This window comes from Caloenas nicobarica, chromosome 2 (genome assembly GCF_036013445.1).
Source record: "Caloenas nicobarica isolate bCalNic1 chromosome 2, bCalNic1.hap1, whole genome shotgun sequence".
Classification (NCBI taxonomy): Eukaryota; Metazoa; Chordata; class Aves; order Columbiformes; family Columbidae; genus Caloenas; species Caloenas nicobarica.
This window is the reverse complement of record NC_088246.1, coordinates 129,482,212-129,509,324: the sequence shown is the minus strand read 5'-3', so window position 1 is coordinate 129,509,324 and position 27,113 is coordinate 129,482,212. Positions and strand designations below refer to the sequence as shown.

Below are 27,113 nucleotides of genomic sequence, written 5' to 3'. Positions count from 1 at the left end.
TATCATAATAAACACAAGCTTCATTTAATGACACTTATGTATAGGAATTCAAGTCATGCTTTGATCAGATTCTAAAAATAGTCTTTATTTTTTTCCCTTTCCTTCTAGTTGGGGCCAAGCAATGTGCTAAGCATTTCCTTCTGGAAGGAAATCTCCAACAAGTTTGTCTCTTTATTTTTAGGCAATTCAGAAAACCAGATGTTTATTTAATTAAATCCACTCTCATACATTGCATTCAAAGATTTTTTGCATTGTTGTTGGGTATCATTCAAAATACCGTTAGCTCTCATATATGCTCTGGAATTCTTACAATTTCAAAGACTAATCATACATTATGTTTGAAAAGAATGTGCATATTAAGATCAGGGCAATTCTGCCAGATTGAGCACGCTGTGGTTGCCATATGATCACATCAAATCTGATCAGCTAAAGTACAATAAACACCACATAACTCTACTGAAAACATGCTATTTTAAGACAATTAATTACACTATTTCAGAGGTCAAGAAGAAGTGAAATCCTAACATTAAATTGGGGGCATAACAACAACAAAAAAACCCCCAAGGCTGGAAGGAAATTACTATGTTACAGTTCACGGAATACATTCTGAGCATAAAGAGATTAAGTCTGTTACGCATGTTTCTGTCCATAGTGTTACCTTTCCTTCTTGTTACCTTTGCTCGTAAATATATTTCCAACTGCAAACATATTTACTACTGTATGTCATATTAAGGATTTGGAAGAAACTTAATACAGCACAGTGGATTCTGTTTTCGTGGTTACAGGTTTGAGAACAGTCAGTTCTTCAACAACTTATGTGACTAATAATGCACCGAGTTAGTAACACCGGAACTTTATACTTGAGTGTGTTCATTAAGATGGATTTGGCAAGTATCTATAAGACTCAGGCAATGCAAGCAAGTAGGAGAATTTTAACCATTGTACTGCAGTAGAAAACTTAATTGAAAAGTTGAAAATAATAACATCAGTGAAAATAGTAACATCAATGATAGGCAATAAGGATTATTTAACAAATTTCCTTGCCATAAAATATTCAGCAACATAAGCACTTCCTATTAATTCTATTATGAAGTTATTGCACAAGCATGTCTAATGCATTTTAGTATACACATACACTAATCTTTCCAAGTTATTGCTGATGACAGCGAGTTCAAGCAAATTCAAACTTATTTTCACCTAGTCTAAACAAGCTGGTTTTTTTTTCATTTGCTTCTTTTGGAAAGTGTTAGGTCAACTAGACCTCCTCTGAATTTAGAGGTTTACTCTATCTAAGCAGTCCTTTATTTTTTAAAATCTTACAAACAATATCATGCAATGAGTACACACTGTCATTTGTCTTTAATGGTGCCTTTTTTTTTTTTTTTGAGATTGAAGATCACAAATAAATGCAGAAAAGTTTGTCTGAATACAGACCAGCAATTATATAGCTTTTGTACTGCCTAAAACTCCTTTTCTTGAGGCACAGAGGATTTTTGTGAAACGTGTTATTGTGACCGTCCTGTACCAAAAGACTATAGTGCCCTGAACTCTGGCATAAGAGAACTCCTCTGCTCTAAATTATACCTGCCCCAATTACAGAAATGGAAGAGCGGTTCCTGAAAATGCTGCTACACAGGAAAAGGAAAAATGCCTTAAGTGATACATTTCAAGTCCCACAATGCACTGAAAAAACATGAAGAATTTTGATTAAAGTAAAATTAGTTGCTTAATCCACGTTTTGAATGAACTAAATCTTCCCACACTACTCCATTAACAATAAACCAAAGGTTTGTGCAAGTCCATGGATCAGGAAACTTCACGTGGAGCAGACAAGAAATAATTTTGCAGTGTCACGGGCAGTACTTCAGAGGTTCTTTGTTCAGTGTGATTTTTATGCTCCTTTCAGACAGTGGCTTGTTCTCCTGAACCCTCCTGCAAGGCATGGGGAGGCTGAAGCCCCTGCTGCAGGAACAGAGCAGGTTCAACAAACAGCAGGTCTGGTAAATGCAGGAGATGCAGGGAGAAAACAGAGCTGTGTATGAATTATTTTGTGTTTCTGCTCTGTTATCTATTACTATGAATGTCTACTCACAAGTTGACTCTTCTAGTCAATATTCTGATTTTTAGTTGTCAGACTTCTTGGGCAACTGTCAGTTAAAGTTCAGGTGGGTCTATCTCAAAGCTTTCTCTAATTCAGTGTCCCATCAGTGTCTCTAAACTTTTCTCTTCTCTGCACTGTACAAAGGCAATTTCCCACTACACTGCTGAAAGATCGGTTTCAGTCTATCAGCCTAACGTGCAAAAAATACATTTTTCTTGCTATCTTTTCCAGTCAGCAAGCCTTCCACAAAGCTTAAAGGGATAAAATCTCTTCTTCTAGTTCTTAAGCAGCTCTCTCAGGAACAGAAGTTGCACATCTCAGTAAAGTATTCAAAAAAGCAAAGAACTACTTCCATGTTGAAATTTGTCTCTTAAAAAACCCCGTGTGTTACATTCAAAACTCATTTTAAAAAAAATGTTTATATTACTTGCTTTAGATTTCTTTTACTGAGACTTCACATGTGTTTCCTTCTCACCTCAGCGTGGGCAGCTCAGACATTTTGATACAAAACACCCACAGCAATTTAAAGATACACGTGTCTACATCTACCTTCCTGTATAAAATAATTATAGTGCTCAAAATAATACAAAAGGAAGATTTTGGTGCTACAACTATACCACCGTGTTGTTATCTAGGGGAAAGGGTGACTCTTCTGGTTACTCCTGAAGATTTAACTCAGGAACAGACCTATGGTCACTTCATAAAACTAAAGCATTAAAGCTCTTGCATTTGCAAACTATAAAAACAAAAAATAGTCTTACACAAATTCTTTTGAACATATGTATGTTTAGCTCAGCCAATAGCAAGGGACTACCTACAAGCTGATAAAAACTAATGGACTCAGGGCTCGATCAATAATAAACAACCAGATTTTTTTTCAACCAGGCAAAACGCTGTTCGGCAGTCATTGACAGCAATAAAATCAGAGCAGCAATTACATGAGGATTTACAGATCTGTATCTGTGCGTGCATACGTGTTGATGTAAGTGATCACTATTCTAAGCCAAACAGCAAACATTTGCGCTCTTTCCTGAAAGTCTGCTATTTCATACAGCCATCCTTCATCATGGATAATACTTAATTTAGAGTAGATCCCAAATAAAAGCTGTGATTTCACAGAACTGAGTACCCTCAGGATCACAAAGACAGTGCAATACATGCTTGTCGAAAATGTTACTCTCTCCTCAATATAGAAAGCAACAAATATGATGACAGTACCTCCCATCCTTCAATATGAGACTGCCATTCTTCCAAAAACTCTAATTTTTCCATTTGTCTCTTGGCCTCATTTATGTTGGAACAGACAGCTTTCATGGCCTGGAGGGCTTCCATTAGTGCCGCATAGTCACTGTGCTTCTTTGGAGTCCGCTTCAGTAACTCCTATTTAAACATTAGAAGAAAAATAAAATAAAAAAAGAGAAACCTGTCTTTGATCTCTAAATGTAAATTACGGGAGACTTAAATTGACTGGGATCCAAAATCAAAAAGTAGCCAGGCTTCTCTTTTACTGGGTGGAAAAGTAACAAACCCTCCACCACTGTGCCCTATTAGGACACTAAAACTCAGAGAAATAAATTACTAACAATAAAAGTAATTACTACTTAGGAGTAAGTTTGCATTTCAGCTGCTTTCTCCCCTCAACTATGTTTGTTGGGTTTTTGGGTTTGGTTTTGGTTTTTTGGTGGTCGTTGTTGTTTTTTATATTCCACAGGATGGAACTGTTCAATAGCAAAGAAAACAATTCTGCTTAAAAATGTTAGTTTCCTGACGTCAAAATTAACACCTGCCTTTCCTGCAACTCAGGGCAAACCCCATGCTCCTTTAGCTCCACACTATTGTTTAATCTAGTGCAAAACACCAGAGCACTGAACAATAGCTTAGGTGACTCACTGATTTCAGGTGGTTACTGGTAATGGCAGCCATATTAAAAAAAAAGGGGAGTTGCCAGTATTCGAGATTTCCCAACTCAAACTACCACCTACCCATTTACAGCTGGACAGACTACGGACAGCCTTCAGTGCATACCCTGACTGAGGGATGGGTACGTTCCTCCTGGAGCCCTAACCCTACTGACACCACACCCTGTACTTAAATTTAACATAAATATATGGATATAAATGTATCCATGAAGTAATTCATTAGTCATTTTCCCTTGTTTTGTCTGTAGAGCCTTCACTCAAAAAATAGAAGACAAAAATAATGTTAAAATAGGCCAAGGGAACTGTAAAACCACAGATATCTGGGATGACTCAAACCTCACTGCAATTACTATATTCTTTAACTTGTTTTAAAAATGTCTGTTTTAGCATCTTCACTTCTAGAGTTTTGTCAGTGCAACGAAATGCATATGCTTCATAACTGGCAGTGTTTCAGATCTAAACTCACGCATGGGTGGTGAAAAATATTGTCCAATAATCAGGTTTCAAGTAGCTTCTAGAGCAGAATCTGCCCTGGCTTTTCTCTCACGGTTTGAAACAACAAACAATATTAAACCTTACTTTGTTAAACATAAATTTGTTTTAAATGTTTACTTTCCTGATGATTGTATTATTTGATTTCCTAACATGCAAAAAATGTCAGTAGCTCAGAGGTTTGAATAGCTAATGTTTATCAGCACATGAAATTTAATTTAAAAAGTTGTAACAGTAAGAATAAACATCTAAATGTGCATAGAACCAGCTACAGCATCTCACTGTTACTCTGCAGTTTTTCTTACAAATAATTCCCATAAACATTTTTAATTTACAGTTTGGTGATGGTAAATGAGAATCATGAAAGCATGTCACTAACAAACCCTGCTACACCAAGCATTTTAAGCAAGGACGTGGTCAAATCCAGCTGAAATCAGTCTCATTAAACTCCCTCAAATTGCTCCCTTCCGTTCAACAATGGAGAGGCAACCTTACAACTAGATGCAGAAGGGAGCTAATCACCTCTCCCCAGCCAAACTCCTCAGTCCTTTTAATACTGATGTTAGAAGACTTGCCACTGGCTTTAATGAGAGTGAGTCTGGGTCCAGTATCTAATAAAGAGATTATTCACTGTGTAGAGAGATTGTTCCTGCAGTTTGGAATTATGCTTAGCAACCAGTTTTATATAGAAGTATAAAGTCCTAGATAAAAATCTTGTAAGTACCTTCAAAAGAAGGGGATACTTGCATATTCTCTGTATCGGCGTTACTAGATATCCCTCCAACGGTACATCTGTGTTCTTGCGTCCTCCAAGGAGCATGCAATTCTAGATTGTGAACAGTTTCAAAAATTAGTACAAAAATCCCAATAAAATGATCATAGATAAAGACAAGGGCACATGCACGCAGCAATATTGGCTAAGCTATATATCAATTAGATACGTATGTTAACTATGTGATGAGGGAGGTTTGCAGGAGTGTCAAAAGAACAGGCCTGAACACATGCACAGGCAGGTACATTCACTATCATACATGACATGGAAGCTGCGATGGTGTTATGCAGGCATAGGTATCCTCTTCATCCCATCTAAGAGTTGTCTTTTTTAAAGTTTAAAAATGAAATAATGTAAATAAAATGCTAAAAATATGCTTTCACACTTCAACGAACAAAAATAAAATCAATTCAGGGTGACTGCTATAGGTGCTGTTTGTTCCAAAAGGTCTGCTCGTGACAGTAAGTAGTACCAAAGATGTTTTGGAAAGTTTTCATATGGCCATCTAATACACACACCAAAAAAAGCCTTCTGTTTACATACTTCTATATTTAAATACAGTGTGCAATGAATAAAATATCCTTAGTCGTGGGCTAAAGAATACTGGAGTTTTGACGAGACATGCAACCATGGAAGCAGAGAATACATGAGATATTGGGTAGAAGCATCCATGAAAAAGCATCTGCGAGAGAGAAAAGGATAACGGCCATTTGAGATAATGCAGTATGCAAGGGACATCACAGCAAACATTTGAAATTGCTGGAATTGAAGTGTAAGTACATGGAGACCTAAAGTGATGATGGAAATTATTTTATGGAGAGATCAGAAGGAAGTGTGACGCAATGGTACGAGATAATCTACCACTTCAAAGAGCAAGATGTCTAAACTGAGAACACAAAACAAAAGTAGTTTAACGCAGCCAGATGGTATGTTGACACAGGCCACAAATCTGGATGCAGACACACTGTTGATGGAACGGAGGCTCCACAATTGGGTGGCTGTTCGGCTCAGCACGTAACTCACAACACACATACCCCAAGACCAGCACTGCCAGAGGGATCTCTACACCCACGCTCAAGTCTCTGCTTTGTACTCATGGTTAACCAGCTTCTGTCTTATCCTAAAGGATCCTTTATCCTAAGGAATCTCACTTAACCTTATAAAGACTGAGCAGGATAACAGCAATGCAGACTATAGATACAATGACTGTCTCTATACTTAAAGGCTCCAAAGTCTGGTTTCAGCTCCTGATTATTTACAGATAATCACATCTCTAACTACCTGAACTGTTCTGTCTGGCTAGAAGGCTTCAATTGTACTTTTGAATTGCATACTCGGACCTCCTGTTCTCTAGGTTAGACTGTTGCCACTTACTCTACAGACAGGTCCTGACTCTAGGAGGAACCCAAAGCAGATGTGAGAGCCCTGTGCATGCACCCTGACTACATGACACTGGCACACCATGATCTGCCACAACTACACGCTTGTATTCCTTTCTCACAAAACAAGCTCTTTGCAAATCTTTCTCCAAGTATTTTGCTTTTTGTCTCTGTAGTCAGCATTTTGAGTCTGGCCATGCTGCTCCCAATACAAGAAGCATGTGTGGAAAGCTCCTCAACCTGGGACAAGGTGAAGGATACTTTGTCAACTGCTGAGGAAATATAGGACAACCTTGAAGCTGTTTTTAAATATGAATGGAACACCGCTGAATAAGAGGATCTTAGCAAGAAAGCAGATGGCACTTCATGTCACCCAGTATCCCCTACAATGAGGAAATTCCCATACTGCTCATTAACGTGGCTGTAAGTAAATGCAGCTAGGAAGGGAGCCAGATCCAGTATCTTACAAAAATGTAGTGAGCTGCAATAGGACAATTTCATTAAGGACTCTGTCAACAGCAGTAATGAAAGCCTACTCGATGCTAAAAATAATTAATGAAATTAAATAAAACTTGCAATAGTGACAGCACTGGCATAATTTTTTTTAATAACATCTGTGATGCTTTGCTCTCCAGTCCTAAAATGCAATAATCAGTTCTGCTCAGTCTGAAATTGCATATAATATCTGAGGGTACCTTCTCAGGCATTTAAGTTCCAATAAGGCCCCCCACTTCCAAGCTGACCTTGTTCTCACAGACACCATGAAGGAAAATACAACAATCATTCCATACTGAATCCTTTTAGCAACCAATGTCAGCTATTACGAAACTCAGTATTTACATGGAAACTGGTTTTGCTGTGGGAAAATCATGAGAACTGCCATACTTAACATTTTAAAACCCCTCTTTATTTGTCTTATGAAGTGAAAAACTAATTGTGTAGCTGTTTCTTTTGACCTCAGATTAAGTCAGCGTCTAACATTAGGATGGCTACTCCATGATCCATAGCAAAACACGTTTCTCCCTGGTGCAGCTGTGGCTACAGTACCAGAATGTGGACCCTCTCTTCAGAAGTTCTGACGAGCCTTAAGCTTCCCTTCTCTACCCCTCCTTATAAATCTCATCTTACTCTATTTCATTTCTACAGACACGGCTGGATTTACACACTTGCCTCTTGGCCAGTAAGTTCAAGGCACACTCCCTAATGCTGTATTATGCACAGATCCACAGGCAGCGGTGAAAGTGTGATATACACAACCCCTTCCTCTGGAAAGGCCGCTCCCAGCTGAAACTGCCTGCTAACCGCTTGCACGTGTGCTTGTAGTTGTTACATGGTGGAGGTAATAGTGCTAACAATTCACTACTCAGTTAAAAAGAAAAAAAATTAAGTTAGAACCGCAGTTCAAAGTTTATTTACCAAAAGAAACGCTCGCACTGTTCTTATTTTGTTAAGGTCAAGCAGAACTTTCTGTGCCTTCTCGTGGTTACTGCAGTATTCATCATAGATACGGAATTTCTCTTTCTGCAGAAACAAAAAAATACATTGTTTTTCACTTGCCATTTTGATTTTTTTTAATTAATAAAACATGGAATTAACCCTTTTCAAAGCTGAATAGCTAATATAGGAAAGTCAGCTCTTCTTCCTCCATCTACTATTTGAGGTCCAGCTTCAAATTAGAATTACGAACAGTTTGGAAGCATCACTTGGGAATTTCAATCATAGAATGCCAGGTTGGAAGGGACCTCAAAGATCATCTGGTCCAACATTTCTTGGCAAAAGCACTGTCTAGACAAGATGGCCCAGTACCCTGTCCAGCTGAATCTTAAAAAGTGTCCAATGTTGAGGAATCCACCACTTCCCTGGGGAGATTATTCCAATGGCTGATTGTTCTCATCGTGAAAAATTTCCCTCTTGTGTTCAATCAGAATCTCCCCAGGAGTAACCTGTATCCATTACCCCTCATCTTTCCCATGTGACTCCTTGTAAAAAGAGAGTCTCCATATTCTCTGTGGCCACCCTTTAAATACCGGAACATGGTGATGAGGTCTCCCCTAAACCACCTTTTCTCAAGGCTGAGCAAACCCAGTTCTCTCAGCCTTTCCTCATGTGGTGGCTTCCCAGTCCTTTGATCACCTTTGTGACCCATCTCTGGACCCTCTCCAGCCTGTCCACATATTTTTTGTATAGCGGGGACCAAACCTGAACACAGCATTCCAGGTGTGGCCAGACAAGCACTGAGTAGAGTAGGATAATGACTACTTTGTCTCTGCTGGTGATGCCCTTGTTGATGCAGTCCAGCATCCCAATCCCCTTCTTTACCCCAGCATCACACTGGTCACTCATATTGAGTTTGTTGCCCACCAGGACCTCCAGGTCCCTTTCCACAGAGCTGCTCCCCAGCTGGGTAGGTTCCAGCCTGTGCAGCACTCCTGGATTATGTTTTCCCAGGTGCAAGACCTTACATTTGCCTTGTTGAACTTCATAAGGTTTTGCTGAATAATTTCAGAGGCTGTACTATCACAAAACCACAGGATTAAAAAAAAAAAAATCAGGAAGAAAATGCATGAGTGGGTTATTTGCTGACATCATTACCTATTTTGTCTGCAAACACTTGTTTGCAAATATGATCCATACTTCTGCAGAGTCAAAAATTAATGTTACTGAACTTCTGCAAAATGTTTCCATGAACCTTTAATAATTTTCTCCTCCAAAAACAAATAAACAAAGACATAGCAAACAAATGGGACTCTAACCAGAGAGAATGATGCAACATAGACTTTTTGTTAGGTCTACAACTGAAAGCAAACCAACTTGTGCTGATTTTGCAGAGCTCCGTAACACTGACATCCTTGTTTTGCTCCAACAAGAAAAATAATACTCCTATGAAACCATTACGACAGGACATACAAACATACTTGTGGAGGCACTGCAGTTGTGAGAAGTAAAATATCTTCACAGGCCAGAATCATGGAGATATTTTACCCAGAATACACAATTCTTTGTTAAATATTCAGGTATAGGTGCCAGCCTCACCCACTCTGCAGGGCTCAATTTGTCAGCCTGGGCTAATTTGGTGAATATAAAATTGATGAAACAATAAAAGTTTGCTAATTTGATATCTTCTTTCTTCATTTTCCTCCCCTCTTTTTTTTTTTTTTAAATAACAGTAACCAAGAGATGACCTCAAAGTGCTCGACATTAAGCAATCAAGTCCTATTTTGTCCTCATGACTATATACACTCATCATAATGACAGTAATTAATAAAAGACAATTCATAAAGGAAAAAAGTGAAATAAGGCTATAATAAGAGCTAGCATACATAATGAAGAAAGCAGGTTCCAACTTCATGCTGCGCATTAGGTTCTGGCTGTAAGCACTCCTCCACCAGGGACAGGAAGTTTTTGTGAACTGCAAGAATATCTTCAATATTTGAAAACAACATCTGCAAAAGAATAAAACATACATAAATAAAACATTAGATACAAACCAGAAGAAATATGCAATTAGGAGACTAACCTTAACTGTCTCTTCTGTGACATTTTTATCCACTTTGGCTGTGGCCCATTGGATCATTCGGTGAAGGAAAGCCTGCATGAAAAAAGACAAATAAGGAAAAAGTTATTTCAGGAAGCCTTGAACAACTCTTTGCCATTTTGCGCTTATAATTTGTTTCCTAAATTTCTTATGTTTTGGATATAGAGTCACATCAGGGTATTATCTGGAACCTAAGTAAGTATTTTATTTACAAGAAACTTAGTAGTCCTGTTATCCCAACATGAGATAAAACCCTATCCATATAGTGTTAAAAAGAGTTAAACAGTGAAATATTAATGAAGCTGAGAAATTGAACATTCTCTGAAGTACCACTTCCACCCTGCTCTCATAATGTTCTTAAGCAAGAGCAAAATGAGTCATTTTCAAAATATCGCTCTAGCACTTTACAAATTGACTACATGACAAACCAAAATAAGCCACTAATTTCTAAATTAAAAGTAGTAAGGAGATACTATTATGAAATGTAACTTTTACCACAGTAACCACAAGTAAGATTTTTGATGTATTAATAATTAAATCTATTGTAAAGTAAATTGGCTTAAACAACAGTCAGCTGCACCTGGTTTTGCTTAATAAAAATGTTCACTCTTCCCTTGCCAGAAAACACATTCTTGGGGATCGAATGAGAAGTTAGTAATCCCACTAATGAAATACCACAGGAGTAAGTTTTCGTATATTTAACATTCAAGAACTGGAAACAACAAGACAACGACAGGTAGAGTAAATAATTCCAAAAGACATAAATCACATTTCAGGTACAAAGGGTATAATTAATTTTTATGAATTAATTCCACTACAAAGACTTGGGTACGTTCTGAAAATTTCTACAGACGGCAGACTAAAATCTTACACTGACAATTCTTCACACAGACACGCATATTCTTTAGTCATTAAAAACTGGCACCACAAGTGCACAAATGTCACGTCTTTCCTAATCATTTAGCTCCAAGTCACTGTGCATTGTACACTGTACACGAACTCATCTAAATTCTGGCGTGGTGCAAATTCCATAAAAGAGGCAATAAATAATCCCTGTGTGGAAGGACAGCAGTCTCAGCATCCCTTTTTTTCTCTCTGCTGGGACTTCAACATTTTCATTCCCAAGTGCAGTGACCCTTTCCCTATTAAAGCAAGCTATGTAACTGGCATTACACATTTATTACTAAAGAGACAAATCTAGTTATTCAGGACATAAACAGAATTAAGTTTGGAATATTTCCAGCATATTGTATGTTTTCTATAACTCTCTACAGTGATGTAGATTATCTACTTCTTTAAACCACTCTTTTCCCTGACTATCTGGGCTTTCTTTCTAATGTTTTATTGGTGGTAAAAAATGCCATTAATTCATTTGCAGCAGTTTGCTGCTGGTGGACGACAGCCCTTTATATCCTTCCTTGCTACAAATATCCACAGGGGTTATGGCAAATTTGCCGTGTGCATCGCCTGTACGGTGTACAGCCAATCCCACGGAGAATGAGAAAGCCTGTTTAACTGTGTGACTCTAAATTAATTTTTGAAAGTTTTCACTAAACCAGCCAACAGTATTAAATATACTTTAGAACTGAAAGGAAAGAAAAAAAAAATAAAATCACAAGAACTACCTCTGAAACTCATGTCTGTTTTTGCTATCTGTAATCTCCATTCCCGTTATTTCCCCACAGACCAAACATACTGCTTGTTCGCACTCATGTTATCCCTAAAGATCTTCATTTCCTGGAACCGTGAAGGAAGGTGAACATTCATTTGGCTGCAGGCGAAGCTGAGCGCGATCTGGGAGCTCTGGGCAGTAGTTATTCTCGAGTGATTCAAGACACCAGCCAAGAGTCCTGATGTATACTCCTCTTGACCTCATCTGCAGTAAACAGAGTTGTCCAAGCAGCACTGCCCCAGAGCCCACATCTGCAGAGGTTATCAGAAACCGAACCCAGGAAAATCCCAACTCTCACAGAACCCAGGCACAAGTCACTAACGAAGGCAGGGAGACCTAGGATGACTTCAGCCCCTTCCAGCAACTTGGAGCCATGTCATGTTGCTGTACTCATACTGCAGGCGTAGTGTAGTCACTACCAGTTTCTCCTAAAAAATTGCCATCTGTTGTCCCTAAATGCATATTTCCTTCCTGGAAAGAAAAAACAAACAAACCATCAAACCCCAAACAAACAAAACCACCAAAACAAAACAAAAAAAACCCCGTAACACTATGTCCCACAAATCAATTAATGTGGCCATTTCAATATTTCAGGGCACTTACATGAGAGCACTATGAAGCCACAAATACCAAAATAATGGTAATAATCTCTCATTTCTAGAAGAGTGGTGTAAGATAATTCATGGGAGCGCGGGTAGGGATGAGGTTGTCTACCTCCATCCGCCTGCCACCAAGACCCATCCTTGGTGGAGTTCACCCAGTGTGGTGTGAGCAATGCAAAGCAAAGATGAAACCCAGGTTTCCATGATGCAAATGCCCCTGTCAGCTCCCTTCCTGGAACACAGAGACACCACTGACTCCATACACACACCACCTCTGCTCTGGGACTATGCCAGGTAGAACAGACAGCTATCATCAGGCAGGAGGATGGAAAAGTAATTGCTTTTGTTACAGTGTAAAATAACTTTAATCCAGCACTGTGACTATGGAAGGATAAATGTCTCTGAATTTGAATGAATATACAGTAGGTCTGAAAGAGAGATGACTATTCAAGAGACTCCAAAAATCACTTGAATATCAACTGAGGACAACCAAGAACAGTTCTTCAAAAATCAGTAAACAAAGAAAAAGCAAGTAATTTGTAGACACAGCTTTAAGGAGGACCCCAATACAGAAATATCAGACCTTAAAAGGAAAATATATAAGAATGCTCAGAAACTACTTGGGAGTTGACAGCTACTGAGCTAACAGAAAACAGTTATAGAAGCTTTCGAAGGTACACTACATAAACTATTACTAACAGTAGAAAAAACATATCTGTAAAAAAAATGAAAGAAAAGCAAAATGGACACCTCAGCCAGTTTAGGATTCACTAAAGAACCAGACAACACCAAAAAAAAGAGAATCAGAAATTCCCCTGAAATAGCACTGAGTGGTTTCTCAAAATTCTACCATAACTTCAAGTCTTCTGCTCTAAGTCCAGACCCATTACTCAGCATCACATTGCGCAAAGGAGCAAAGCGTTACAAACTGCAAGGACACAGCTGAATAAGCCCTGCTCCTGCACTGAGGAAAAAACAAACACAAAAAACTCCAAAGTAAAGAATCAGCTCAAACCTAAAGCAATTTCATTTATCATACACACATCAGTAAATCATGACTCTGCTTTGTTTCCTGGAGTATCCTGAATGTCTCACGGAGGTTATTTCAAGTTTCATCTACATTAGTGTAGATGTTTCTCAGCACATCAAGCACAGAGAGTAATATGTTATCTCTGTGCGCTATGGGATTCCAGACCTTTGTCACCTGGATCGTGATCCTCAACTTTCTCAAAGCTCTTTAAGTGGATTCCTGAGTTTCTTTTATATTACCTTCAATTCTTATTTTTCTGAAGCAACGGTAAAGCCATATAGTTTAAACATGATGTAATTTTCCAAATTTTCATCTTGTGCTACCATCGTTCTGTGTACATTGCTACAGTACAGCGATTCACCCTTGCAGCGCTGCCCTGGCACTCTCTGCCAGCCTGACTCTTGCAGATTTCCTGAATTCAGAGTTAAAAGAAACCTCCGTGAAACATTTCAGACAAGCAAGTTGGCTGAGTACCATCAAAAGTAGTCTAAATTTAAAAGATCAGATGAAGAGGAAAGATAAGAGAGGATGTTTGTTACTTACATTAAAAAAATGAATAATGCACTTCTGTTTGTCAATTTTTAGACCTGTCTATGGAAGATTTTGTTATTCTATGAATATCCTTGAGTCACTCAGATTTCTACAATCCCTGGCTCTGCAAAGTTTGAAATTCAAATTAGAGATCTCAACTTCCTCAAGCATCCTTCTGGAAACTTTCTTAACAGAAAACAGCATCTAAATGATCACTGTGTAGCTGCTTTGGAGAAGAAATGCCCAAAAACGCTGAGAAAATTCTAAACACAGGCGCATCTTTAGAAGTTCCATGATTTAGAAGTTCCAAGTTTGATGACCTCGCGGATCAGAACATGGGCTACTAACTGAGCCTTTTGGAATAGGGGAGCAGCTACATGTAAAATATATAACAGTTTAGGGCTAAGGTACTCTAACTCTACTCAGGTCCTACTGGGGACATAAAAACTATTTCTGGCTATGACTCAGGGTCTTTGTACCATGCTGGTAAGGAGGTGGGTAATTCACCTCTACCTTTGAGAAACATGGCATTATATATAAATTTATAGAATTATAGAGAACATTTGGAGAAGTTTCCATACTAACAATACCAATGAAGATAACTACATCATTTTTTTTCATGACTGGGTATTTGATCTTGTGAGGTCCCTTCCAATCCCTAACATTCTGTGATTACTAGTCCCTGTTGTAACTCTTTTACCCTTTGCCTAACACTGCTGTAACACACTGTAGGAAACACCAGGACTGAAAATTCAAACATAAAGACTGAAAATCCAAATTCAAAGAATTATTAAGGAGTCGGTTCATTACGGCAAATAAACACTAAAGTGTTTTCCTGTCTGTTGATCTGCTGCCATTTCGCGATGCAGCATGTTTCACAGAGAACACACACTGAGTTCCTGTTCTGGGGATTTTACTTCTGGTCTTATCAAAATAAGAGTAGCGTTTTTGGGTTGTTTTTCTCCATAGTTGCTCTGCGTGTTAAAAACAAACAAACAAAAAAAAGCATCACTGCTACAGATAGCACAAGAAGCTGCCAACAGCACAAATGACTTCTCTGACATCTGGAATGAAACCAGGGAAGACAAGGAAGTCTGCCTGCAGAAGAGTCCCAGGGCACAAAGAGTTTTTGCCTTCGCAACAGATAAGAAATTAACTCCTGAAATTATGTTAGAGCACCTGGATCACAAAATATACGTAACTATTTTTCTGAAAGCAATCATCCTACTTTTCTGAGACTAGAGAGAAATATTCTTTTTCATTTGAAAAAAGAACTAAAGAAAAAGTTCCTTTTTTTTTTTCCCTTCAGATTTCTTTTAACATTGTTTCTACCCTTTATACTGTAATAAACAAAAGCAAGGTGGACTGCAAAAACATAAATATTTTTATAAGGTCATTTCCTGTATGTTTTCACTTTAAGAAAAACAGTTCAACTGAAGCACCTAATCTATCATATTGAAGCCTGCTGAATAAAGCTAGTAAGATGCTTTGTCCATTAAAACTGAACAAAAATTTATTCTGCACACTGAAAAAAGACAAGACCCTAGAAGAAACTCACAAGGAAAATGTCCATAAATTACAATTCTTTTAAGTGTCTATGATAATAGGCTTATCTTCACAAATTTAGAAACACAAAGCTGAAATACTTGTGGGGTTTGTGTTGCTTCTTTACATTCTTAGTATATCTATAGGCATTTGGATGGTAGAAAATATTTTGCTCTTTTCACAATATTCCAAATGATCCTAGAGAGAACACAGAGACCTAAACTTGGGAAGAAAACTGCTCAAAATTATAGGTGACTAGCCAAATGCTATTTCTTATAATGGCTAATTGAGCTCACAGGCATCAATGCAGCATTTTCCACAGCAGCCTGAGGTTTTGCACGCTATAATTAAGGCACATCAGATTCCAAGTCCCAGAAGAACACGGTGTCGGTTTTCTCGAAGCGCTTTTCCTTGATTTTGCCCCAAAAAACCAATTTCAGCAGAGAAGCCTCCAGCAGCAATAGCAGCTGTGGTGAGTGTTGTGTTCTTCCCCTCCTCTCCCCATTAACCTGTGCCAGGAGCAGAGGCAGTGGCCGCTCAGACTGGCTTCGGCTGCTGAACAAAAGACTCTTCTTCCCTCTCCAGTAACTCACCAGCTGAGGCACCACCTGTTTCTCCCATCTTGCCTGCAAGGACGGGATGAATCACAAGCAGCAGAGGCAGCATCAGCCAAGGTCAGATGTGTTCTTTCTCCCTACTGTACTGAGAGCCACTTTCAAAGCTGCTTGTAAGGACAGGGGAATAGATGGACCACATCTGCAATATTTTCCATTCTAGTGCTCATTTCCTTTCACAACTCACCAAACTATTCCCTTCTCCATTCATCTGACCCAAAGCGGCATCAGTCTGCCGAAAAGAGCATCCCTGGCTTCCTTCCGACAAGTAAACATGATCTCAGAAGTAAACACCCACACAAAAATGAGTGCATTGAAGAAACATGGATCTTCATAACCTTCTCACACATTATAAGTATGCTGCCACATTATGGGATAATATTAACCCTTTCTCCATCATGTTTCTTTATTTTCTGCTGAAGTTTCTCCATCATATCAGAAAACTTCTGCCAAGAGAAGAAAACCTTTCCTCACCCTGTCCTCTTTCTCAACCACTTTTTCTGCATTTCCCTAGTCATTGACAATATTTTTCAACTTTTTATTGCACATCTTTCTTCATCCTTTCATGCCCACTGAGACTCCTAACTCAGTTTCCTCCTTTGACGAAAAAGTGCCCCCTAACCTGATCTCCCCCATCTCTAAAATCACCTGAGCTACGACTGCGCTTTCACTTTTGATCCCTTCCTCCCTTTCAGCTCCACAGCAGATGAAAGCAAGAGATTTATAGTTAAAGTCCAGTTCCCCTCAGCCAGGCGGGAAGTCTGATGTCTCCACCCTCTTCCTTGTACCGAAACTATTCTCAAAAAAGATTTAGTACAAACTTTTCCTGGCCCGGATCAGAAGATACCTGTTCCTTTTTCTTCACAGATATCAAGAATCCTGTCACCCACATCTTCATTTTGGTAAAATGGGTTTTCTGAGGACTAGCTATGGTCTTGCTGGTCAATACAAGTTTGGTTGAAGAATAACAATGGAGTTACTCGCATGCTTACATTTAGGATCATGCCTAAGTAAATTCTCAAATCAGAGGCTGGATGTCAAGGTGGCTCACAAATGCTGCTGCAACGTGAAAGCTATGTGCAGAAAGCTGCTAGAAGATCATCTAAATTTTTTCTTCATTAAAATATAGCTTAACTAGGGCTTTAGAAAAAGGCCACACACTGGCGTAAGCGGTGAACCCCATCTGCAAGCTGGGCGGAAGGCAGAGTCTGTCTCATATTTTTGGCAAATATTTTATGCAACATTGGTTGCTGCTAATCCCACTAAAAACGCAAACAGGTTAGATTCTGGTCTCGGCATCACCAACAGAGATTTTTTGGCAGGGATAAGGGGAAAAGAGGTATTTGCCTGTCCCATGTGATTTTTGGAACAGTCTGCTGGGATTGCAACAGATAAATCAACCAAATGAGGCATCCATTTCAATAAATAGAATGTTTCTAGCATGATACTGAAGAAGTAATAAGATTAATCCTTATTGTAGTTTTAAGATTTCCTGATGAAGAAACAGACACTCCGGATTGAAAAATGTTCGCATAGATGTGGAATTCCCTCTGGTAAGACATCACATGGTCCTGTTGGTGCGTGTTACAAAGTGAACGATATACCACTAACCATACAACTGATCTTGTGTCACTCAGGTGGGAGTGGAACAGAAATGACGTCTACAAACAAAGTTTACCTCTCATAAAAGTCAGCAGTTTCCTGAATTTACACAACACTAAGTCCTTACTGGGAAACCCCAGTGAATTCAGCCGTGTCCGCTACCAGCACATCAAAACAAGAAACTAGGAAACCTCAGAGCATCTGTCCACCTGGAAGTAACAGTATGTTCCCATTACATTGCAATCATAATTAGAAAACAATTCATATGTTTGAAACCTTTATACTCATACTACAGTTTTTGCTTCTTCTATGCATACATGTCTGCTTATTCTAATCAACTAAAAAAAAAATCTTGAATTTTCATTTAATTTTTATTCCCAAAATGATGATTTTTCTAAACTTTTTCTTCTTAGTAGATCACTGATTTGGAAGAATTCAACATTTCCAAAATATTTCGAGACAAATTTTAATTCTACAGAGCAAATTTCATTTCTTTTAGCAACTCATTAATTTCAGAAAGTGTAAAATGGTCAAGATGAGAAATATACTTGTCACAAATTACACCTTTGAAAGAATCTTTTAGATTTTGATTCAACTTGAGAAATAATAGAAATCTCAAAAATATAACAAGTCACTCTCCGATAATCTTCTTTATCTTTCCAAAGTTCATTAACATGTTTGAAAAGAATTTTTAGTCTTTTCTGACTCAAAAATTAAGAGTTAAGAGACCAGAATGAAGAGACCTATAATCTTTATTACCAATTATAAGAAAGAAACCAGAAATAACACATCACATCTCTACTTTCAGAATTAAAATTTAAAGCTTAATTCCTATTGCATCTGAATAAGGGAGGAAAGCTGACTCAGTACCAATTAAAATGAATTATTAAGTCTATAATTATTAAAGCAGCTAATTAAAAAAAAAAAAAAAAAACAGTTTTACCTATAAACTGAGAAAACTTGAAACTACTGATAGGTGATCACAATGGAAGCTCACCAAACCCTTTTAATCTGCTCAGTTTTCAACACATAACCCCTTTTTTTCTAATATTGGATTGCACAGTCCTTACTTGTGAGTTTAATGTTTAATATGGTTAGATGCTAATTAGGAATTAGTGTGTTTGAGAGTTCTACAATTTTTATTGCCAGCGCTGTATAAATAAAATGTACTTCTCAAACACTACTCAGTGCCAATTCTGGCTGCCATTTGATTTGCACACTTATGCCAAGAAAAACACGAAGCAGGGAAGGGTATGAAACATCAGTTTTCTACCCCAGTTTCAATTCTTCACAAAGCCTACAGGGAAGCTGTAGTGAATGCAGTACTTCTAAGAAGTGCCCTCCTGATCACAGAAAAAAAAAAAAAAAAAAAAAGGCAGAACCATCCCATTTAAGCTCTTTTCCAATCAGTAGAAATCAGAACGCTTCCCTGCATAAGGAAATCTCTCTCATGTCTGGGATACATGCCCCAAACTCCTGGCACTTCTCATTTAGACAGGACTTGGGATGATAAATGGTACGAAGGTATCAAGCTTGTATGCAACAACAATGCCTCGTGTCATGCAACAAGCAGGTGTGACATTTCTGAGTCTTAATAAGACAGACTTATTTTGGGAAAACTCCCAGACAATGATATGAACTCTGGGTTTTCCTACAAATATACCAAACTGGGAACATATTTGAATTCAGGTAGATAAACCAAGTAGAAGTCCTATATGCCTGCCCTGGTAGAATTGCATGAGGTGGCAGTTTTAAATTTCTTCTTCTTTCCCCCTGCCTCCAACTTTTGTAAGCCCATGAAGTTCTCAGAATGTCCTTGGAAAACTAGATCTTCTTTACAAGACAATTCTAACACAGCGAGTGGCATCTCTTTAAAACTAGGTCAGAAAGCAGTTTCAGCTCTAATGTATGTCTCCATCCAGCAACAAATTCAGTGACAGACTACTTTTGAAGACAGTGTTAGTGACAGTGTGGGTATTTAAGAAAACACAGAAACACACATGCTTACTTACATGTAAAAGAACGATTTAGACAGACAATTATACCTATTCTTGCTGTACCATCATATAGTACAAAAGGCCATCATCAAATACACTCCTGTTGCACTTGCATAAACCAACTTTAAATCTTTAATATTTGTTTAAACTCAAAGTTCCTATCATCACTCCTAGTTTTCACACTTTAAAATTTTAAATGCAATGTAACACTGTGATATGAATGACCCCCTGCCATCCCAAACCAGGAAACAGCCAGTCTACAAAATCCAAGCTGCATTCACAGCTACCAACAACAACTTATATAGCACCTTCACCTTATACCGTATTTGTCAGATGTTGGAAATGAAACCAAATTGAAGGATTTCTCAACAGTAACAGGATCTTCTTGTCAACCAGTCAATGAACTCTTCCCAGGGTAGCACACACCACAGAATTCACTCATATCTGGTAAGCAAGGCTGACCAAAGCAATTCTTTCCAGCAAGGCTGACCAAAGCCATGGTAATTAATTAAGGCATGAAGGTCTGGGAAAACAAATAATAAAAATAATTTCAAAGGATAAACACGTGGCCTTATAAGAAGCTGACAAACTTTGCTTCTCTTCCTGGAATATTTTAGCCAAACTTTAACTTTTTTTTCTTTTTCCTTGGGAAATGATCAAGAGTAGATAGGTTGAACAAACTGAACAACAAGCCTATTCTGAGAAATCAAACTGGCTGCAAGAGTAAACTGAGGTTTACTATTTCCGTGTACCAGCACATATGCAGCTCCCAGATTTCCAGGGCCAGACGCGCAGAGCTTCTGATTCTGGATCCCACAGGAACCAGTGACATTCAAGGAAAGAACAAGACCCCATTCAACTGGACCTTACTACAGTGTTAAAGGATCAAACTATCACCAGGACTGATTGTCCGTTAAAGATATTCTGATGACAAGAAATGGGTTTAAAATTCTCCCTGAAAAACTAAAAGTGTTTTAATTAAATACATTTTGTTAAAGTATTTAATAAACACTGAAGTGGCACATGTATACTTACATGATTTGTGACTTTAAACTCCTATTTCCAAAGAAATCTTTTCAAGTGTTCGGGAAAAAAAATTAAACCTCTTGTATCATCCATGGAAAAACGTATGATTATAGCTATGCAAGTCTTGCAATCTGGCTTGGAAAACTATTTTTTTTTACTTTGAACCAGCACTGAAATACAAAGAACAAAATCTGTAAATGAAGAAACTACCAGCTTCTGAAAATTAGATGCCAACATTAGTTGTCTCAACTCCATTCCAACAAGAATACAACCGTAGCAAAATTTAAATTATTTCATTTTACACACAGCTTCCTACAAACAAAAGACTGTTACATGCTGCTATTGCCTGCCATGGATTGGTCTCACGAATTTTCATCTGTCTATATGGTTTTGAGCCAATTTCCATGGAAATGTGATCATTAATAATATTTTTTCTGGTTTATATTTGATTCACAAAATGCTTGAACTGTGCAAATGCAAAGAACAGTTCGTCTTTTATTTCTTTATTGTCTTGATAAATATCAGAAAATGTATATGAAAAAAAAAATTAGCTCTGACTTTTTTTTCTTCGTGCTACCATCTAAACATCTGCTGAACATTAATTATATCACAGGACATTTACATGCTAATCTCAGTTTACATCCATCAAGGAGGTTTCATTTCTTGAACGATACAATGATCACCAAGGACATGATTTTAGAAAAATAAATGGACCGTATTCATATCCAGAAGAAAGCTGCAGGAATAAAGCCATGCCATTTGAATTTATCCACAGTAGCTGGATTGCCTTACTGTCAAATAAATTTGTAATTTCAAGAAATATGGACCTGGATTATATGTGTGTACAGAGGAGAAATAACCCCACACATGCTCTCATAGGCTTTCTTTCTCTCACTGCTCCTTTTCCACTTTTTCTATTCAAGCACAGACTTACAGAGTTCTATGACCTGTCTTTGGCTTTGATGAGTGCCCAGTGTAATTGCACAATTTCACTGAACCGTCTGTGAAGCCTGTGTTCTTCAGGAACACAAACATTGCATGGCTGTTCTTGCTCCTTTCATTAATTTTTATACGGGAACAGAAGACAAAACCTGATTAACAGTGCAATTTTCACTGCCTTCTTAATGAAATTTTTTGTTTGAATGCTGGGACCTTTAGATGAGAGTTCCTATTATTACCTTTTCCTGAAATAAGAGCCTCATTCTTTTAGGTTATAATCAAAAGCTTTAAACCATCCTTCATCTGAAACAGAGAGGATTGGGGATTTTTTTTTTTTTTCTTTTTTAAGATATTGCATCTGTAAAAAATAGTACAAGGAAAACTGCCTCTCCCAATCAGTCCGCAGGGACAGTTTGTAAGAGCACTACTTAAATCACACGCATGACCCTCCTCACCAAACCATGTGCACCGCAACTGCAGACAACTATAAGCAGAGCAAGTTGGTGTCAACTGCCATCTGTTAATACTCAATCAGAGTTTGACAGCACTGAATACTGCTCATTCCAGGACACACTGCTGCTTACCAAGACACCCACATCGATTACACAAACTCAAGTCTCACCAAGTCTTTCCACATAAGGTTACACAAGGATACAGAACATTTTTTTAATTATTATTTTTATTTCATTCATTAATTTGCTGTGAGGAACATACTTCCAGTTGCTATTCTGCAAAGAAAAAAAAAAATAATTGCCTAAACCATTCAAAACCCCAGACACCAGACTTCTAAGAACAGCACAAAGGAACAATGGTGCTAGTGTGACCAGGAAATCAGGAAACTATAAATAAATATCAAGTATTGTTTTCAAGCATCTTCAATAGTTTTGGATCCTGCAGTCCTTCCTCTGGGTGAGGAAATGACGCTCCCGCAAGTTTTTCTTATGTCCATAACAGACCACTGCAGTTTGCCATACCTGGGCAAACTGAAGGCATCGAACTTGCCGACGGTGAGCCAGGGACAGGCCCATCTGCTGGGCAATAAAACCCGCTGTGACCACAGATTCATTTATTGACTACAAGGTGCTGCTCCCCCACTACAAAGCCCGATTCCCCCCTTTTAGGGAACGGGGTACAGTTGCCTCAGAGATGACCAATCCATCTGAGCCATGGCACTGCAAGAATGTACTGGTAGAGATAGCTTGAAAATGCAGGCAAAATAGCTTCAGGAGCAATTCCATGGCTACGGAGCAGGTTTAGGAGGGGAGCTGACGCCAAGATCACATCTGACAGTATTCAGGTCTATACATGATCACAGAATCATGGAATAGTTTGGGTTGGAAGGGACCTTCAAAGGTCATCTAGTCCAACCCCCTGCAATGAGCAGGGACACCTGTGATTCTGTGATCTTCAACTAGATCAGGTTGCTCAGAGCCCCATCCAGCCCGGCCTTGAACATCTCCAGGGATGGGGCATCTACCACCTCTCTGGACAACCCAGGCCAGTGTTTCACCACCCGCATTGTAAAAAATTTCTTCTTCATGTCTGGCCTGAATCTCTCCTCCTTCAGTTTAAAACCATTACCCCTTGTCCTATTGTAACAGGCCCTGCTAAAAAGTCTGTCCCCATCTTTCACATAGCCCCCATTTAAGTACTGAGAGGCCGCAATAAGGTCTCCCTAGAGCCTTCTCTTCTCCAGGCTGAACAACCCCAACTCCCTCAGCCTGTCCTCACAGCAGAGCTGTTCCAGCCCTCTCATTATCTTGGTGGCCTCCTCTGGCCCCCTCCAAGAGGTCCATGTCTTTCCTGTACTGAGGGCTCCAGAGCTGGATGCAGGACCCCAGGTGAGGTCTTGGCAGAGTGGAGTTGAGGGGCGGAATCACCTCTTGACCTGCTGGTCACACTCCTTTTCATGCAGCCCAAGACGTGGTTGGCTTTCTGGGCTGCAAGTGCACATTGCCAGGTTATGTCCAGCTTCTCATCCACCAGTACCCACAAGTCCTTCTCAACAACGTTGTTCTCAATCCCTCCATCCCCCAGCCTGTATTGATATCAGAGGTTACCCTGATCTTGGTTGAAACCTCTTCATCCTCCTTCTTCCTCTAGATCCTGCCTATAGGAAGGACCAGCAGCAGGGAAGCAAGTAAGGCAGCAATGCCAGGGCAAGACATTCTATACTAACATCATTCCAGATGTGCAGTATTCACAATTATACCAAAATGAAGGGAAAAAGAAGCAAAACCTGTGAGAAGACAGGTTTGTTTAAAATCAGGAAACAAGCCCAGAAGAAAAATTAATACTTCACACATGCAAATGAAGCAGACACTACAGTAACAGGCTGAAATCCTGTCAGAAGGAAGCAAAAAGAAAAGCAGATTGCTTGGTCTTTCAGGTTTAATCATGCTTTCCCCAAACTGACTGTTAAAAAAAAGTTGCTAATTGCTAGACTCTGATATTTTCCAGTGGCATGTGAAAGAAACTGGGACAAGCACAGAGGAGAGATGCCAAATTCACAGAGTTAGAAACTTTCCACGAGCATTTTTTTCAGAAGAGATGGAGTTTCATTTCAAAATATTTTTCTAGTCTCTTCTACTGTAAAGATTGCAATGCAATGATTTACAGAAGGGATGCTATCTCTATAGATAAACAAAACCATCATTCCCGAGAGATGTGACCTTCACCTTCCATCCTAAAATAGTATGGCCAATTACATAGCAGCAGCCCACATCCTTAAAATCTGTTTGACTGAATCTGTTTGACTGTTTGACTAAGTGCTAGTCTTGACTTCTTAAGTTTGCTACAGACTGCAACTAGCTAGAAGATTAAAATATACAACTAAACCAGTTATGTTTGTCAGAAAACAAATTCCAGCAACTAAATGGTGACACAGTAGTATGTACTGTTGAATTTATTGTTCTTGTTTAAAAGAAGAGCTCAAAAAAAATGCATGAACTGACTTATCGTTACATCAACTTGAGCATTAAACTACATGCTTCCAGGAAGTTTATCATCCTGTTTGCTGACTATAATTTGGCTTGTTGTGTTTTGATACCATGTTCCTGTTCCTTCAACTCACATCCTCCAAACCAGCAAGCATTGGAGTCTCACTGCCTGTACTCCAAACACTTAACCAGCCCATAAGCTTCCTCATCCCAAAGATGCTGTAAAGAAAGTTGTACGGCAGAAACAGCTTCACATCTTCCCTCAAATCTGAGAGAAAGACCAGAACTGTGACTCATTTGGCTAAATAAGAGTAACAAAAATGCACCTATGTGAAAAGCATCCTAAATATACTGGACATTTACTGACAAAACAGTGCAAATATTTAGGTAACAGGATGTTAATCTGATAAATTGTCATTTAAAGAGAAAAACACTGCAGGTCCAACAAACAAAAAGATTTAACGTTTACAATTAGGCTCTATTGGTTGGATGTTACGTTACATTTTAATCCTATTCTTAACGTTATTTTTATGGAATTTCCTTTCTTATAATACACTACTTCACCAGAACTACTAGCAACAAATATGCAGAAGCACAAATCCACAATACCGTCTCAGCCCTAATATTGCCAGTATCATTTCTGCCACAAGGATAACTCTCTGATGATCAACATGGGATACTACTCACTACATAGTTGGTATTTTTCTACCATTTCCGTGGTTTTCTGCAAATTCTGTTCTAAGTCTGGGATAATAGGATTAAGTCTACCACACAAAAGCTAAGAAAAATTTAAATCCTCATCAGTGATTCTGTAAGCCCTCTCTTGATGACCAACTCAAAACCAGCAACTTTTGAAATACAATAGCCATCAGAGAAAACTGAGCTCCCTTTTTAATAAGAAAAATCAGCTGAACAACCTGAGTTCAAATGTTAGCATGAGAGAAAAAATAATTTGGTATTAAAGAACATTTCTTTCCTTTGTATTCTCTGCCATTATCTACAAAGTACAATTAGCATTTTACTTTCTGTGTAAAGAAACTCAGCGTCCAGGACTAAGACAACTGAACAGAAATAAAATTTCAAGGATGTGTGATAACATGGCAAATACTGAGCGCTCTCCTTCTGAACCCTGAGTGGACAGGCATCCTGGTTATATATAATAGAGAAATGCAACATCCATTGTAACAGAAAAGCCTTCGACAGATGCCTCCACGTAGTGTTAAGGACAATATGGCAAGGCCTTAGCGCACAGAGTTGTCATCCATGAGGGTGGTCTCATGTTCTGAAGGGATGGGTGACATCCAGATATTGTTTCTCAGCTGTCCTTTTAGACAGCGAGGACACTTCTTTTTCATTGTCATCCAAAGAAATGGACCAAAGGAAAATAGCACAATTTCCTGCCTATTTTGAAAAATCAGAGTTCACCTAAGGAACAAAGGCGGGTGGAGACTCAACACTACAGAGTCCTTCTGGACCAGCATAAGTCATCGGAAATAGGCAACACTCATAGCACACTGACTTAGAGCAACCAGATACGGGTCAAATAAATAAACCTAACAGACAAATTTAAAAAGTCTCCATGCACACAGGAGGTGACACAAACTGAAGCCAAATGCCCAGTGAAGACAGAGCTGCTCTTGGCTGAGCATCAGCTCTGCAAGGCAAGTGCAATGGAGGGTTTAGTGGCAAATGTACTTTTCCTGGTCATGTGATAATTATCCAGCATTGGACTGTGCATTTTCAGACAAAAAGGGGCCTTTGCCATGGGCCAAGGCAGGAAAAGGGTCAGATTAGCAGCTAGATGGGACTGGGAAGTCAACCAAATGTACAAATCCTGTCTGTCACACAGCTTGTAAAACAGGTAACAGTGACTAGCATGGCTTTACATAAATATCTTTACATAAATATGTTCAAGAAAGCAGAACTAAGTCATTCTGTAAATACCCCACAATACTCCGTATTTTTGGTTCCGCTTCCAAAACCGGACATCAATTTGGAAAGATTTCATAACACACTCCCATTTAGCAAGTGGGCAAGAATCTTACAGTTGCACAGTCAGCTTCTCCCACAATACCCATTTTTGTCAAATTTCTTCTGCACATGAAAAATTCCAGCAGCAAAATTCTGGATTAGAGCACACTGTGAAACCAGAAGGGTTTTCTGAGCGCAACTTGCACAAATCTCTGTGCAAGGCTGTCAATCTGGCATCCAACCCAATAGTTACTTGAAATTCTTCATTTGAGCAGTATGCAAAGGTCTAGAAATTTCCCAAACTAAAAAACAAGCAAAGTTGTCCACAGACATGAGCCTCCTGCTCCTACACAATCAGATACTTATATGCTCCTCCCAGACCACTGTTATCAGGGAAACCTCTGAGGAAACACAACAAAACCAATCTCTCTTCTTCCTGATGCATTC

At 38.7% G+C, this 27,113-nt stretch overlaps 1 protein-coding gene across 4 annotated transcripts in view; it reads right to left on the bottom strand.

Annotated features, from left to right (window-relative positions):
• PREX2 (phosphatidylinositol-3,4,5-trisphosphate dependent Rac exchange factor 2) overlaps positions 1-27,113 on the bottom strand; it is a 178,194-nt gene that overhangs the window by 120,200 nt on the left and 30,881 nt on the right. For all 4 annotated transcript variants that reach the window (XM_065627409.1, XM_065627410.1, XM_065627411.1 and 1 more), the window contains 5 exons: positions 10,181-10,252; positions 9,984-10,106; positions 8,080-8,184; positions 5,237-5,338; positions 3,320-3,481 (listed from right to left, as the gene is read on the bottom strand). In XM_065627409.1, the coding sequence (XP_065483481.1) occupies positions 3,320-3,481; positions 5,237-5,338; positions 8,080-8,184; positions 9,984-10,106; positions 10,181-10,252 (564 nt within the window). The remainder of the gene's footprint in view (positions 1-3,319; positions 3,482-5,236; positions 5,339-8,079; positions 8,185-9,983; positions 10,107-10,180; positions 10,253-27,113) is intronic.